Source organism: Pteropus alecto, unplaced genomic scaffold, assembly GCF_000325575.1.
Source record: "Pteropus alecto unplaced genomic scaffold, ASM32557v1 scaffold13, whole genome shotgun sequence".
Taxonomy (NCBI): domain Eukaryota; kingdom Metazoa; phylum Chordata; class Mammalia; order Chiroptera; family Pteropodidae; genus Pteropus; species Pteropus alecto.
This window is the reverse complement of record NW_006434373.1, coordinates 9585472-9597795: the sequence shown is the minus strand read 5'-3', so window position 1 is coordinate 9597795 and position 12324 is coordinate 9585472. Positions and strand designations below refer to the sequence as shown.

The 12324-nt window shown below is 35.6% G+C and overlaps 1 protein-coding gene across 3 annotated transcripts in view; it reads right to left on the bottom strand.

The window, feature by feature from the left end:
- The window catches only part of NALCN (sodium leak channel, non-selective), a 263458-nt gene that overhangs the window by 78655 nt on the left and 172479 nt on the right, over positions 1-12324 (bottom strand). For all 3 annotated transcript variants that reach the window (XM_025045009.1, XM_006909384.3, XM_025045008.1), the window contains one exon: positions 1073-1209. In XM_025045009.1, the coding sequence (XP_024900777.1) occupies positions 1073-1209 (137 nt within the window). The remainder of the gene's footprint in view (positions 1-1072; positions 1210-12324) is intronic.

Sequence of the window (12324 nt, the reverse complement as noted above, 5' to 3'; positions counted from 1 at the left end):
TATCCCTAACTTTTAAGCAATAATATTCAGTAATTCACATAATTTTTAATTCTCTCATGGTCATAAGATACTCCCCCCCTCCAAGACTTGAAAGAATTAATTCATCTCTCTGAACTTCCATTTATCTTAAAAATCTTTGAGAGATAATTTTGCATTTAAAGACTCAAAATAACTCAAAAGAAACTTACTTCATCTGATCTCTAAAGCATGGTGAGAATTCAAATAACTTCTTTTCAAATAACCACTAATCTTGAATCTAATTTACAGCTCCTTTATACTTCATATTTTCAGGTTTTAAATTTTACTTTTTAAAATCAGAAATGGAAATATACTTCCATTTGAATTTTAAATATTATTGTACCATATCCAGTCTAACACTTTTATAACTGCCGCATAGAATTGTTTTTAAAACTAGTTACATTAAAAAAATGTCATATTTCACATTATTCTGGTTCTATTTATAATTTTTGAGCTATAATTGGAAGGATTTCCTTTAATTTTTTAAAATAAATGTTTTAAAGCATCTTTTATGCAATCACTTAACTGGGGGGCAAAGTGATAAAAAATCAAATTGGCATGAGTGAGTAATGCCATGGTTCTTTTAAAAAATGTAAGACAAATTATATTGTAATCACATATGGCATTCTAAACAAATGCTGTTACAGTAGTACAGAAACCTGGCCAGTGGTGTTTCTTTATTGTCTTGAAAATAAAAGGTCCTCAGAGTCGATTTTATCCTTACCTGGTTGAGGGTCAGAGGTTGATATCTATCTGCCATCTCTGCAACCTTGAGCACCTTCACCAGTTACCTGAGAAGTTAAATACCTAGGAGCATCTCAGAGAGAAGCAGTGACAAGCAGGCTTCTTGCCTAGGCTAATACACTTGTCAAATGACACTGCTCTGAATATACTGCTTAAAGGGATCAATGATTTTTAAAACAGAGTAGAAATTTAGATAATAACTTAAAAATAGAAAAATACTAACATGAGTTTGAAAGAAGGGCTGGATCAGATTTAAGATGAATCTTTTACAGTGTATTTGAGATAAACAATAAAAGAAATACTTTAATACCTGATTTTAGGAACTGTAAAATCTGAAGGAAGCTTTGAGATTTTCACCATTTGTGGTCTGTTTGGAAATTTTTCAAAGATTCGAAGGCGTAAAGGGAGCTTTTCTTTGGTGTCTGCATTCGCTTCACTTTGCTTTAACTAAGAAAAAAACAGAAAGAAGAAGAAAAGGGGGTAACCTATAGTACTATAAGTCAGACGATTAGATTTTTTTAGAATCGAAGAAACAATGAGTTGTTACATGAATAAACAGTAGATGGCAGCAGAGAACTACCAAGTATACTTCTTTCACCTGCCATGTATTGCTCTGTGCACTCAAACTGAGCACTGGGAAAACAAAAACAAAACTAAACAAAAAAACTAAACCAGAAAAAAAATTAGAAGAAAAATTTATGTTATTTTATTCCCGAGTATAAGCTCCTTTTCATACCAAACATTATTTTTTCCCGTTGACTTATTTATTATGACTAACATATTTAAAAAATAAAATTTGTTTTTATAAATATGTGCCAGAATTAGAAATCAAATGAATAAAAAATAAATTAAAATCCTAAGTGGTAATACTTTAAAAGAGGGAAATTGGCAAGAAAATTGGTCACTTACCCTAACAGATTAAAAAGAAAACCTCAAAATGGAAACAACACATTTGGTACATAAAGAAGAGTCTTCTATTTAGTTGTAAAGATGCTTGGGAATTATTACATTACATGCCATAAAACGTCTTTGCAAGAAATGACGTGAAAATGGTATGTATGTATGTATTCTTCCACAAGATGGTTTTTATATTCTACAAACCAGATTTCAGGAAAGCTGAGATTTAATGTCACAAACTGGAACCCATGCTGACCTAAGGAAGCATGGTAAGGATAGATTTAGCTGGTGGATTCTGACCTGAAAAATGAGTTGTGGCTTCTACACTTTCTCACTCTCTTTTCCTTCCCCTCCCGGGGTTGACTTCTCTTTCAGTCTTTTCTTCCTTTTCTTGAGCATTTACCTCCTCTCAGACCTCTCTACTGACCGGAATTAACCTCTCCATGTCCACTCCATCTCCTGTTCAGGCTCCGCAGACTGCATCTTTGAGCACTGATCCTGTTCAATGAGTACATCTAATTCAGGCACAGCCTTTATGGTGGAGTTAGGGAAGCATGTTGCAAAAGCCATCAGCTTCTCATTCCTTGCTGGGTATGCTTTTACTCTATAATTACAATTTATCTCGGGTTTGTGGAAAGATTATCATGAAAGGCTAAGAAATTTTTATAACAAGAAGATAAGCAGCAACTCTTTTCTTGTACCCAGATAGGGATATTCAAACCGACCAGAGAGAATATGGGCTGCATTTTGGGGGAACATCCAAATTTCAATACATTTTATGGCTCAGTTGTTTAACTGGTTGTGAGCTTGTAGTAAGATTATATATCTCTTTTCTAGTTCGAAAAATATGCTTCTTTTCTTGTTCCACTACATAAACTGTTCTAACATTTTTTTGTGTGTGTATAATATAAATATTTTACCTCAGCTACTTGTACATCTTATTTGATTTTGTGGCTCATCTTTGGTTCCTTGTCTTAGGTGGTAATCTCATTTAGGGAAGGGGCCACTGCTGTTTATTGCCTTCCTCTCTCCCATAGTGGAACACCGAGTACAACACGTTCTCAATAATTTGATGGTTATGATGATGACAGTGATGAAGAATTAGCTCCCAAAGGCACAAAACGAAAATGGCTAGCATCTCCAGGAGATGCAGGCAATCAGAAAAAATGACTTCATACATAACAAAGATATTCATGAAGAAGAGACTTATTTTCCAAAGTTCACTGACACAACTAGTAGAAAAGTATTTGTCAGAGTAAGTGAAGAATATAGAAAAAAACAACAACAAAACTGTTCATAAGTCAGACGAGAAAGAAAGACAATACAAGGCCAAAGACAACTGAGGAGATAAAGCAGAAGTAACATGTAGTTTGCTGACACATTTATTTATATGTATTTATAAATCAAGTTCTATAGGCCAGGTTGGTTGTTAAGTTCTGGGGATAGAAAAATAAAACCAAGACATAGCATTTGCCCTCATGGAGCACACATTATAATGATAGATGGTTATAAACACACATAATGACAATAAGGTATAATAATTACTCTAGCCAAGACAGAAACAAAGTGCTGAGAGCACAAGGTGAGGAGCAAAGGAAGAAAGAAGAAAAAAATGAAAGCGCTACTTCTACTTCCAGAGACTCTTGGGCAGCAGAACTGCAACGCATGACTATGTCAGTCAGCGCTGGGGTTCTAGATGTACGGAGACTGGTATGTGTATTTTATGAGAATGAAATCTCTTCAAAGACAAGCAAATGGTATTGATATCAGGACATGTCACCAAAACAAAAGCACCCCTAAAAACCTCTCAGCTTGTCTATCCTTTCGATCCCCACCAGGCTTCCCTAGTCTCTGGGCTCCTCTACTCCCTCTCATGGTCTCCCCCATTTGGTTTGGCTCCTTTGAATCTGTTCTCCATTCTGCAGTCATAGTAATCTTCTCACTTTCTGGCTTAAACCCTTCAATGATGTTCCATTGCTCTTAAACAAAACTCTTAATCCTTTGGCATTAATGCTCAATTTGGCTCCTCCCTATCTGTCCACCCTCATCTGGCCCTATGCCTACAGCATGTTCCAGTCATGTCATCTTCTTCCCGTTCCTCATCATGGTCTGGGCCCTCTGCCTCGGAGCCTTTGGACACGCTGGCCACTCCGTTGGGGGCTCCTCTCTTCCCCTTTCTCTCTTATTCTTCATTAACTTCCACTTGTTCTCCTGATTTCAGTTCCACTAGCAATTCCTCAGAGAAACTTTCTGGAACCAACAAGGTCTTCCTCTAACAAGTTAGCTCATAGCATATTGAGTTGGACCATATGAAATTGCTGTTTGTGTAGGTCAAAGCAGTCAAAAATAGGCAACTTTTTATGGTTCACTTTAATACATATTGTATTAGGTTCCTAGGATTGCAACAAATTATTACAAGACTGGTAATTGTAACAAATTATTACAAGACTGGTATCTTAACATAACAGAAATCTATTCTCTCAGTGTTCTGGAGGCTAGAAGTCCTAAATCAAAGTACCAGAAGGGCCATGCTCTCTCTGAAGGCTCTCAGGAAGAATCTTTCCTTAACTTTTCCAAGCTTCTCAGCAATCCTTGGTGTTCCTTGGCTAGTAGCTGCATTACTCCGATAACTGCCTCTGTCATCACAATGCCTTCTTGCCTGTGTGTTTCTATCTTTCTATCTGAATCTCTTTCTTTTCTCTTACAAAAATACCAGTCATTGAAATTAGGGCCCATCTTAAACCAGTATGATTTTAACTGATTACATCTGTAAAAATGTGATTTCCAAATAAAGTCCCATTCTGATGTTCTGGGTGGATATGGATTTGGGGGTTGGAGGGACACTATTAAATTCATTACATTAAAGTAATATTTGAAATTATAGCACGTGACTACTTGACACTATCTCTGTTCCCTGAGACTGTAAACTTTAGGAAGACAAAGATGGTATGGGTTTTTTTCATCATTTTATATCCAGGGTCTGCCATAATATTTGACACAAAGTAAGCTAAACAATTATTTGTTGAATAAATAATTATACTGATCAGGTAGCAGAACTAAACTCTCCAGCAGATAACTGGGAAATTAAAAAAAAGGATTTTAGGTATATCCTGAAGGGTGGAGAGATGAGCAGAAAATATCTATTTATTGATTGCATAAATTTGTTTGTGTGGTGCATAGGTGTCCCTAGACAGAAAAGAATAAAATTAGACTCCGTGGCATTCATTCTGAACTTACATCTGCCATTGATGAACTAAGCGATGGATGCTTAGAATAAATTTATACATAAAATTTTATAATATTAATCATATGTTATAGAATATAACATTTAACATATGTAGGCTACCAGTATTAAAAATAATCACCTTGCCTATATGTTTTGCAAATAGAACTCATCTCATCCTAATTTGTACTGGAGTTACTTAGATTCCCCAAAGCTCTTAAGTTCCTTAGGGCCCATATTCCATTTTTAATTTGCTTTTATAACACCTTCTAGAGAGTAAAAATACAATAACTTTGTAGATAAATAAATTAGAATTCAGCTTGAGTTGATCATTGAATGGTGAAAATACAAAGAACAAATGAGAAGCTCTTTGTAATGACTCAGAACCCTACAAAACCTTTTCTTGAGTATCAGCCATTGTTTCCCGGCAGATAATAGAGAAAGATGAGTGGCTGCTTGAATGGTAGATATATCAGATCTCACTGCTGAGGCACAAAATAGAATCTTCTACAAACAGTAAGGGGCCTCCTTCTGAACAGCAGTTGCCATGTGCTCTTTTCTGTTGTTTACAGGTAAGCAGCATCAACCAAAGATGTACATACACACATCCAGTGGCCTGGCAAATCCTCACCTAGGCATATATGTACCAGAAATGTGCGTACACACATAGCATGGCCACGCCCTCACAAACCAAAGGCATTGCTATTTGTAAGAGTCTCAAACTGTAAACTCTTCAAGTACCCATCAGTAGTTGAATGGAAAAGTACATTGTGGTATATTTAAACACTCAATCAATGAACTACATCCAAGCACAAGAATTTGGATGAATTTCACAATATAATGTTGAGCAAAAGAGGCCAGACAAAATTGTATACTGAATGATTCCATTTATATAAAGTTAAAAAACAGGCAACACTAATCTATGGTGCTTAGTCTCAGGAGAGTGGTTATCCTGGGGTGGGGGTGAAACATATCAACTGGATCTTTAGGAGGAGATCCTAAAGGGGGCTTTATTTTTTGATCTGGGTGCTAGGTGTGTTCAGCTAGGAAAAATTCAGCAAAATGCCTCTTTCTTTGTGTATATTATAGTTCAGTAAAAAGTTATATTTTTTTTAAAGGGAAGATAATACAGTTGAGCAAAATCACTTAATTCTTTCTGCACCGCTATTAATCACTATAACCTTGATCATTTCTCCTTCTCTAATCCATGATTATGACTAAGATACAAAGAGAAAAAAGAAAGGAATGAGCAAGATAAGAGAGAGAGAGAAACAGACAGACACAGACAGACAGACAGAGTGAGAGAGACAGAGAGTGCGTGTGGAGCGGGTAAAAGGTGAAAGGTAAGAAGAGGATGAGGAGGATGAGGCAACCAGACTAAAGAAAAAAGTATTTCATGGTACTTCAAAGGCACTATCAAGTTTCTTTAATATGTAATAAAATGGTATTCTACCTTTTATCCAAATTCTTTCGCTCTCTTGCATGTAAGTGAGATTTTTCCAAGATTAAATTTACTTTGATGCAAATGAGTGAATAATATGGAGTATAAGAACTGGATAATAATTTAAGATCATTATACTATATCACAAAGGCAGACCTGCTGACATATAGTAACTGTAATTGTACATGTACACGTAAAATTATTTCAGAGATCATGATTCTCGAATGGAAGGAACATAATGCAGATAATTCCAAGGTTTTATTCTGTATATTGAAAAAGCTAATGTAAAGAGCAGTACAAAGGAGTTTAAAATGGCTTCAACTGAGCATGAAGTCTGGTTGCAAGAGATAGATCAGATGATAGCTTTGCAACAGACTCCTATGGTTACAAAAACACACATTTTCAAAAAAGAAATTAGAATCAAAGAAAAAAATTTCAAACCTTGAGCTTTAAAAAATATAAATCAGCTAAGCTCAGCGCTATTCTATGGCTGAGCATCTGTCTTGCTGAGATATCATTACCCATTGGGCGGCCAAAGCCTTTTGCTTTAGTTGTGCTTCTCCAGAGAGTTGGGTGTAATTGCTCTGCATGACACATACCCTGTTCTGCCTCATCGCTTAAATCTTCCATATCTCAGCCTGTGCTTTTTTCTGTTAAAATATTCAAACACTATTCAGTCAGTTCCTTTCTGAATGCTGCGACAAATAACTGAATTGAAAGATTACATTTAATAAAAAATTTTGTAATTTTTAGTGTGCTTTTCTAAAAGAAAACAATTAAAAAAGCATTCAGACTTGGGAAAGAATTCTCATTTTAACGTCTTGTCTGTTAATTCGAAAAATGTGGGTTAATGAAACCAAAGAGTATTTTTCGACTGTTCATTACATGAAAATGACCACCTTATATTCGATCTGGAGAAAGGAGTTCCTCTTAGTTGCCTAATTAAATTAAGGCTGAATTATCTCTGTTACTTTACACAAAGACTTTTGCTGGTTGTTTTTTTTTTTTTTTTTCCTGGATCTATATATGACACAGTGAATCAGAACTGAGTATCTGCCTAAAGCAAAACTACCATTTTTCAAGAAAGTTTCTCTTGCTATTTTGCCTCTGTGATTTTACAACCTGAATTGCATGGCTTCTGGGTTAAAACAGATGGGGTATATGGAGTAACGATCCAACATGTTGGTTTTTATTAATATCTCTGTGTTACTATAAAAACTTGATATACAAATATAAAGAATAATTCCTCACTAGCCTGTTGAATACAGTGAAGTGTTTCTTAGAGGGGCGGACCTTTTGTTTTTTTCTCCTGGACAAAGGTCCATTCATCCACATGATTGCATATTATATAAGAATACTACACCCTTTAAAAATGTTATTTTCAAAAGTGTTTAAGTCACTGATTTTCCCCTCTTCCACAAAAATCCATATTAAACCCAGTACTTCAAAGGTCAAATTGGGGTTTTCTGGATGTAAATTGGAGGGCTCATTTCTTGGTTTGTCTAGGGGCCATAAAAAGTTGCATTTTTACGTGACAGCTGGCACCCCAAAATGTTCAAAGTAATTTCATAACTTCAGCTGATTAATGGTGTGTAGTGTTTCCTTTTCTACATCTCTGAACAGATTCGGAGCTGTTACTCATTCGTTCTTACAGCTTGCCCGTGAAGGAAAAGAGGAGAGGAGGGATGTACTTGGAGGAGCGGGTACACCGAGGAATTGAGTGACTGCTCTGCGCTTCCTGGTTTGGGAGACCAGCAGAGCACTTATGAAAAGCTGTTGCATTTGCACCATCTTATGACATCCCTAAAATGTACCTGAAATGTTCACTTTCATGCTCTTATTACAACACGGGACCTAAGATCTTACAGGCTTTGTAAATGTCCTTCAGAAGGGCACTTTGTGCAGTGATGTAAATAATATTTGCAACAAGGCTAGGCTAATAGAAAATAATAACAAGTTAGTCAGAGGGAAAAAAGAAAACTATTCAAAAACTAGAATATCAAATTATGTTGAAGGGATGTTATTCTTATATTTTTGTCCCTTAAATTCCCATTAATAAAGTTAATGGTTTCTTAGAGATAGTAGTAATGAATACAGTTTTGCTTTTGTATGATTTTTCTTCTAAGTCCCAAACACCTCTATTTTATATTATATCTCTCTTGTGTTATTCAACTGAAACACATTGTTTCCATTAGGGAATTTACTGAGTCATAGAAACATGTTCATTATGATAAAAAATGCATTTTTTTGCTCCACTTCAGATGAAATTAGAGTTCTATGTAAAGTAGATGCTTGATTCTTGCTATGAGATGAATATTCACTAAGTAATAGGGAAAAAAGCCCATACCGAAGGGAATTCAGAATGTATATATAACTGTCCTCTCTGTTTTGATTTAGAAAACATAGGAGATAGCATACTCTCAGCACAAACAGTAAAAAGTAAGATGTGAATTTACATTTTTGCTCAGTTTTCTAATCTCTTAACCACTCTGGATTTTAATGTTCTCAAATGAAAAATGAGGACCTTCACTCTTTTATATAAATGCCAGATATATAAGTAAGATAGCATATTGCCTGTAATTTGAATTACTCAAGGGAAATGTGCTATAAAAACCAAGCTATCACTATAGCCACAGTAACTGCAAACTCTACGTGAAAATGATCCCATCTCAGTGAGTGGGGATAAATGAAGAGGATAGCACATACATGCTGTTGACCCCCTCTCTTCTACCTAGTCTGAGACCACACCAACCTTTTCCAATATTTCCCAAGTCTTCCTCTTTACTGTGTTGATTGATTGATTTTCTCAAGACTCTTGATTTAAAAAAATAAAAATAAAAATAGAGAGAGGCAAACATTTTTCCCGATCTTCAGTCCTTCTCTATCCTCCTTCCCTTTTCAAACTTGCTTCTTGAAAAGGTGGCCGACGCTCCCCAGCCATGCTGTTTTCCACACTAACTTCCCACTCATCTTCCGCCCGCTCTGGTCTCAGATCTCTCCCTGCCACCTCAGTGGGTCTACTCTTGCCAGAGTCACCAACATTTCCCATGATGCTGAATATAGTGGTCACTTGGTCATCCAGGTTTTATCTCACTGCCAGTCCTTAAACCCTCCTAACTGGATTTTCATTTTAATCTTATCCCTTTAAATCTATCTTTCAGAACACTTTAAAAAGAAACGCCAACATGTTCCCAGTCCTTAAGGTAATTCCAGGATGGTCACTTGGGTATAGGAGAAATTCTAATCTTAGCATGGCATTAAGTATCCTCCAGGGCCTTGGTCTTTATAGTCTAACAATACTGGTTTGTGTGTCCCTCCCACACAGTCTTTTTTCACATGTTTGTGCTTTCGAATCTACTTTTCCCCTGCCTGCGATACTTTCTTTCTACCCTTGGTTAACTCTTATAGGTTCTTCAAAAGTCATCTTCTCCAGTAAGATATATTAGAATAACAATTAGTAGTTGAAGTAGTAAACATACGTGCAACTTACTATGCTGAACACTTTGCTCTGCTAATATTATTTAATCCTTAAAATAGTCCTTGATGTGGGTACCATAATTAGCTCCAGATTCAAGCACGTTGTAAATGAGGAAACTGAGATCCGAAGAGCTTAAGTCAACTGCCTGAGGTCATGCAGTTAAGGAGTGGTAGGTAGCACTGGGATTTGACCACAATCTTTCTGATTCCAGAGCTTGAGTTTCTAAACATCGTTTACATCCCCTCATCAAAAAATTTTCAAGCAATAGATGCACTTTTACTTCTGAAATTTTGTGCCTGCTATTCATTTTATATGCGACATTTCTCCCACTTTCATAACAAAATTCGATTCATCATTTTTAGACACGTCTTGTCTACCCGCCTCCCACCTTTCCCATGGCTCCTTGCATTTTCTTCGACCTTAGTTCTCAGGTCTTTGCTCTATAACTTCCTAATTATGTGTACCTTTCCCCTAGTAAGATGACAAATTTTTAATTAAGGAAAGAACTCTTTGTAGCCCCATGGCCTCGCACTGTACATTTATACACACGAGACAATGATAACACAATGGTGATGAGATGAAGAACAAAAAAGGCAACATCAATGGTATCCCAGAAACAGACTGAAGTGTCTCATTTGTGATATTTCTCATCACCGGTGCTATTATTCTTTTCTTAGGTTCTTTATAATGTGGAATCAGCCATATTAACCAGCACAACAAATTCTTCCAATTTCACATGAGTTATATTACCGATAAAGATGAAGAGGAAAAATGACAAGTCATATAAAATTTTCTATTAGAAACAGAGTCACAAAAAGCTTTTTTGATTTGGCTTCTGATGAAGTATATGCTCCTAGCTTTTCAAGATCAAAAAAGTATAATTAACTACAAATTCTACACAACATATTCATGGTATAAAACCTCACAGATGCATGAGCCTTTGAACAAGGCAACACAACAACCAATGTACGTATTTATATGTTGTGTAATCAGAGTTTACCACCATAGAAAATTCTTATTCCATTAAAAAGCACCACATTTCAAAACAATTTGAAACTTATATAAGAATTGCAAAGATAGTACAGAGTCCAGTATACCCTTGACCTAGTTTTTCTTATGGTAGCATCTTACATAACCACAGAACATTTATAAAAACTAAGAAATTAACCTTGGTCAAATGCTTTTAACTAAAGTGCAGAACTTATTTGGAATTCCCCAATTTTTGCATGAATGTCTTTTTTTCTGTTTCAAGATCACATCCACGATACAATATTACATTTCATTATTATGTCTTTTTAGGCTTTTCTTGGCTGCAACAGTTTCTCAAACTTCCCTTGTTTTATATGACCTTGACAATTTTAAAGAATCTTGGGCAGATAATTTGTAAAGTGCCACTCAGTTAGAGTTTGTCTGATGTTTTCCCATGATTAGATTGAAGTGATGGATTTTTGAAAGAATCCCATGAAGACGACATTCTTGTCTCATCATACCAGAGGGTATATGATATTGATATGCCTTAATACTAGTGATGTTATAAGCATAATCACTGGGTAAGGTGTGCCTGCTGGGTTTCCTCGCTATAAAGCTAGTGTTTCCCTTTCCTTACACATGAGTTAGAAGCAAGTCACTAACTCTGGTCTGTACTCAAGGAGAGAATTGTTTTATCTCTTAGAAGGAAGGAGAATCAAAGAATTTGTAGACACAGGTTAAAACTATCACAGTAATTAAAAAAAAAAATAATGGGGGGGAGATACTTTCAAGCCATACAAATATCCTATTTCTCCTTAAAGTTTCACACACTAATTTTAGCATTCATCAGTAAATCTTGTCTGTACCAATTATAACTGTAGTATTCTGCAGATGAAAAAAGAGGTTCTCCAGAAAGTAATCTCACAAGATGACCTGATCATAAATTCCTAACTGGACAGGTCATGGCGTGTAGTCACATCTCAGGTGTATAACTTCTTTAGTGAAGGTTTTAAGCCAGCCCTGTCCATTATTCTTGAGCAAAGGTTAACACATCTTTGAATGCCAGAAGTAATACCTCCTGAAAAGGATATTAATCCTCCAGAGAGCACGTAATCTTGTTAACTACCCTGTAATCCAATCCCTACCTTGCTTTGTCCAATCTTCCTCAGGTTCTCTCCTTAATTTCAAATGCATAAATGCAGCATAAAAGAAGCTGCAAAACTTATTATCTGGAGCATTTGAGATCTTGCTCCCTGGCATATGTTGTCAGTTTGGCTCAACTACTTATAAAAATTCTCTACAGGTTTATGTGTTTCTTATGTTGACAATTCTAATGGATTTTCTATTTCCCTCATTTATTATTCTATTATTTCTATTTCTCTACATTTATGATTTGGGATTATTCTGTGAGGAAGAATTGTCCCTTCTACATTTTTTAAATTCAATCATTTATACATACACATTTTTTTCTATTTATTTCATTTTTGGGGTTATAATTCAATACTACTATTTATTTTATTGCTGAAATTGTTTCTGCTTTGGCCACTGGGGGCT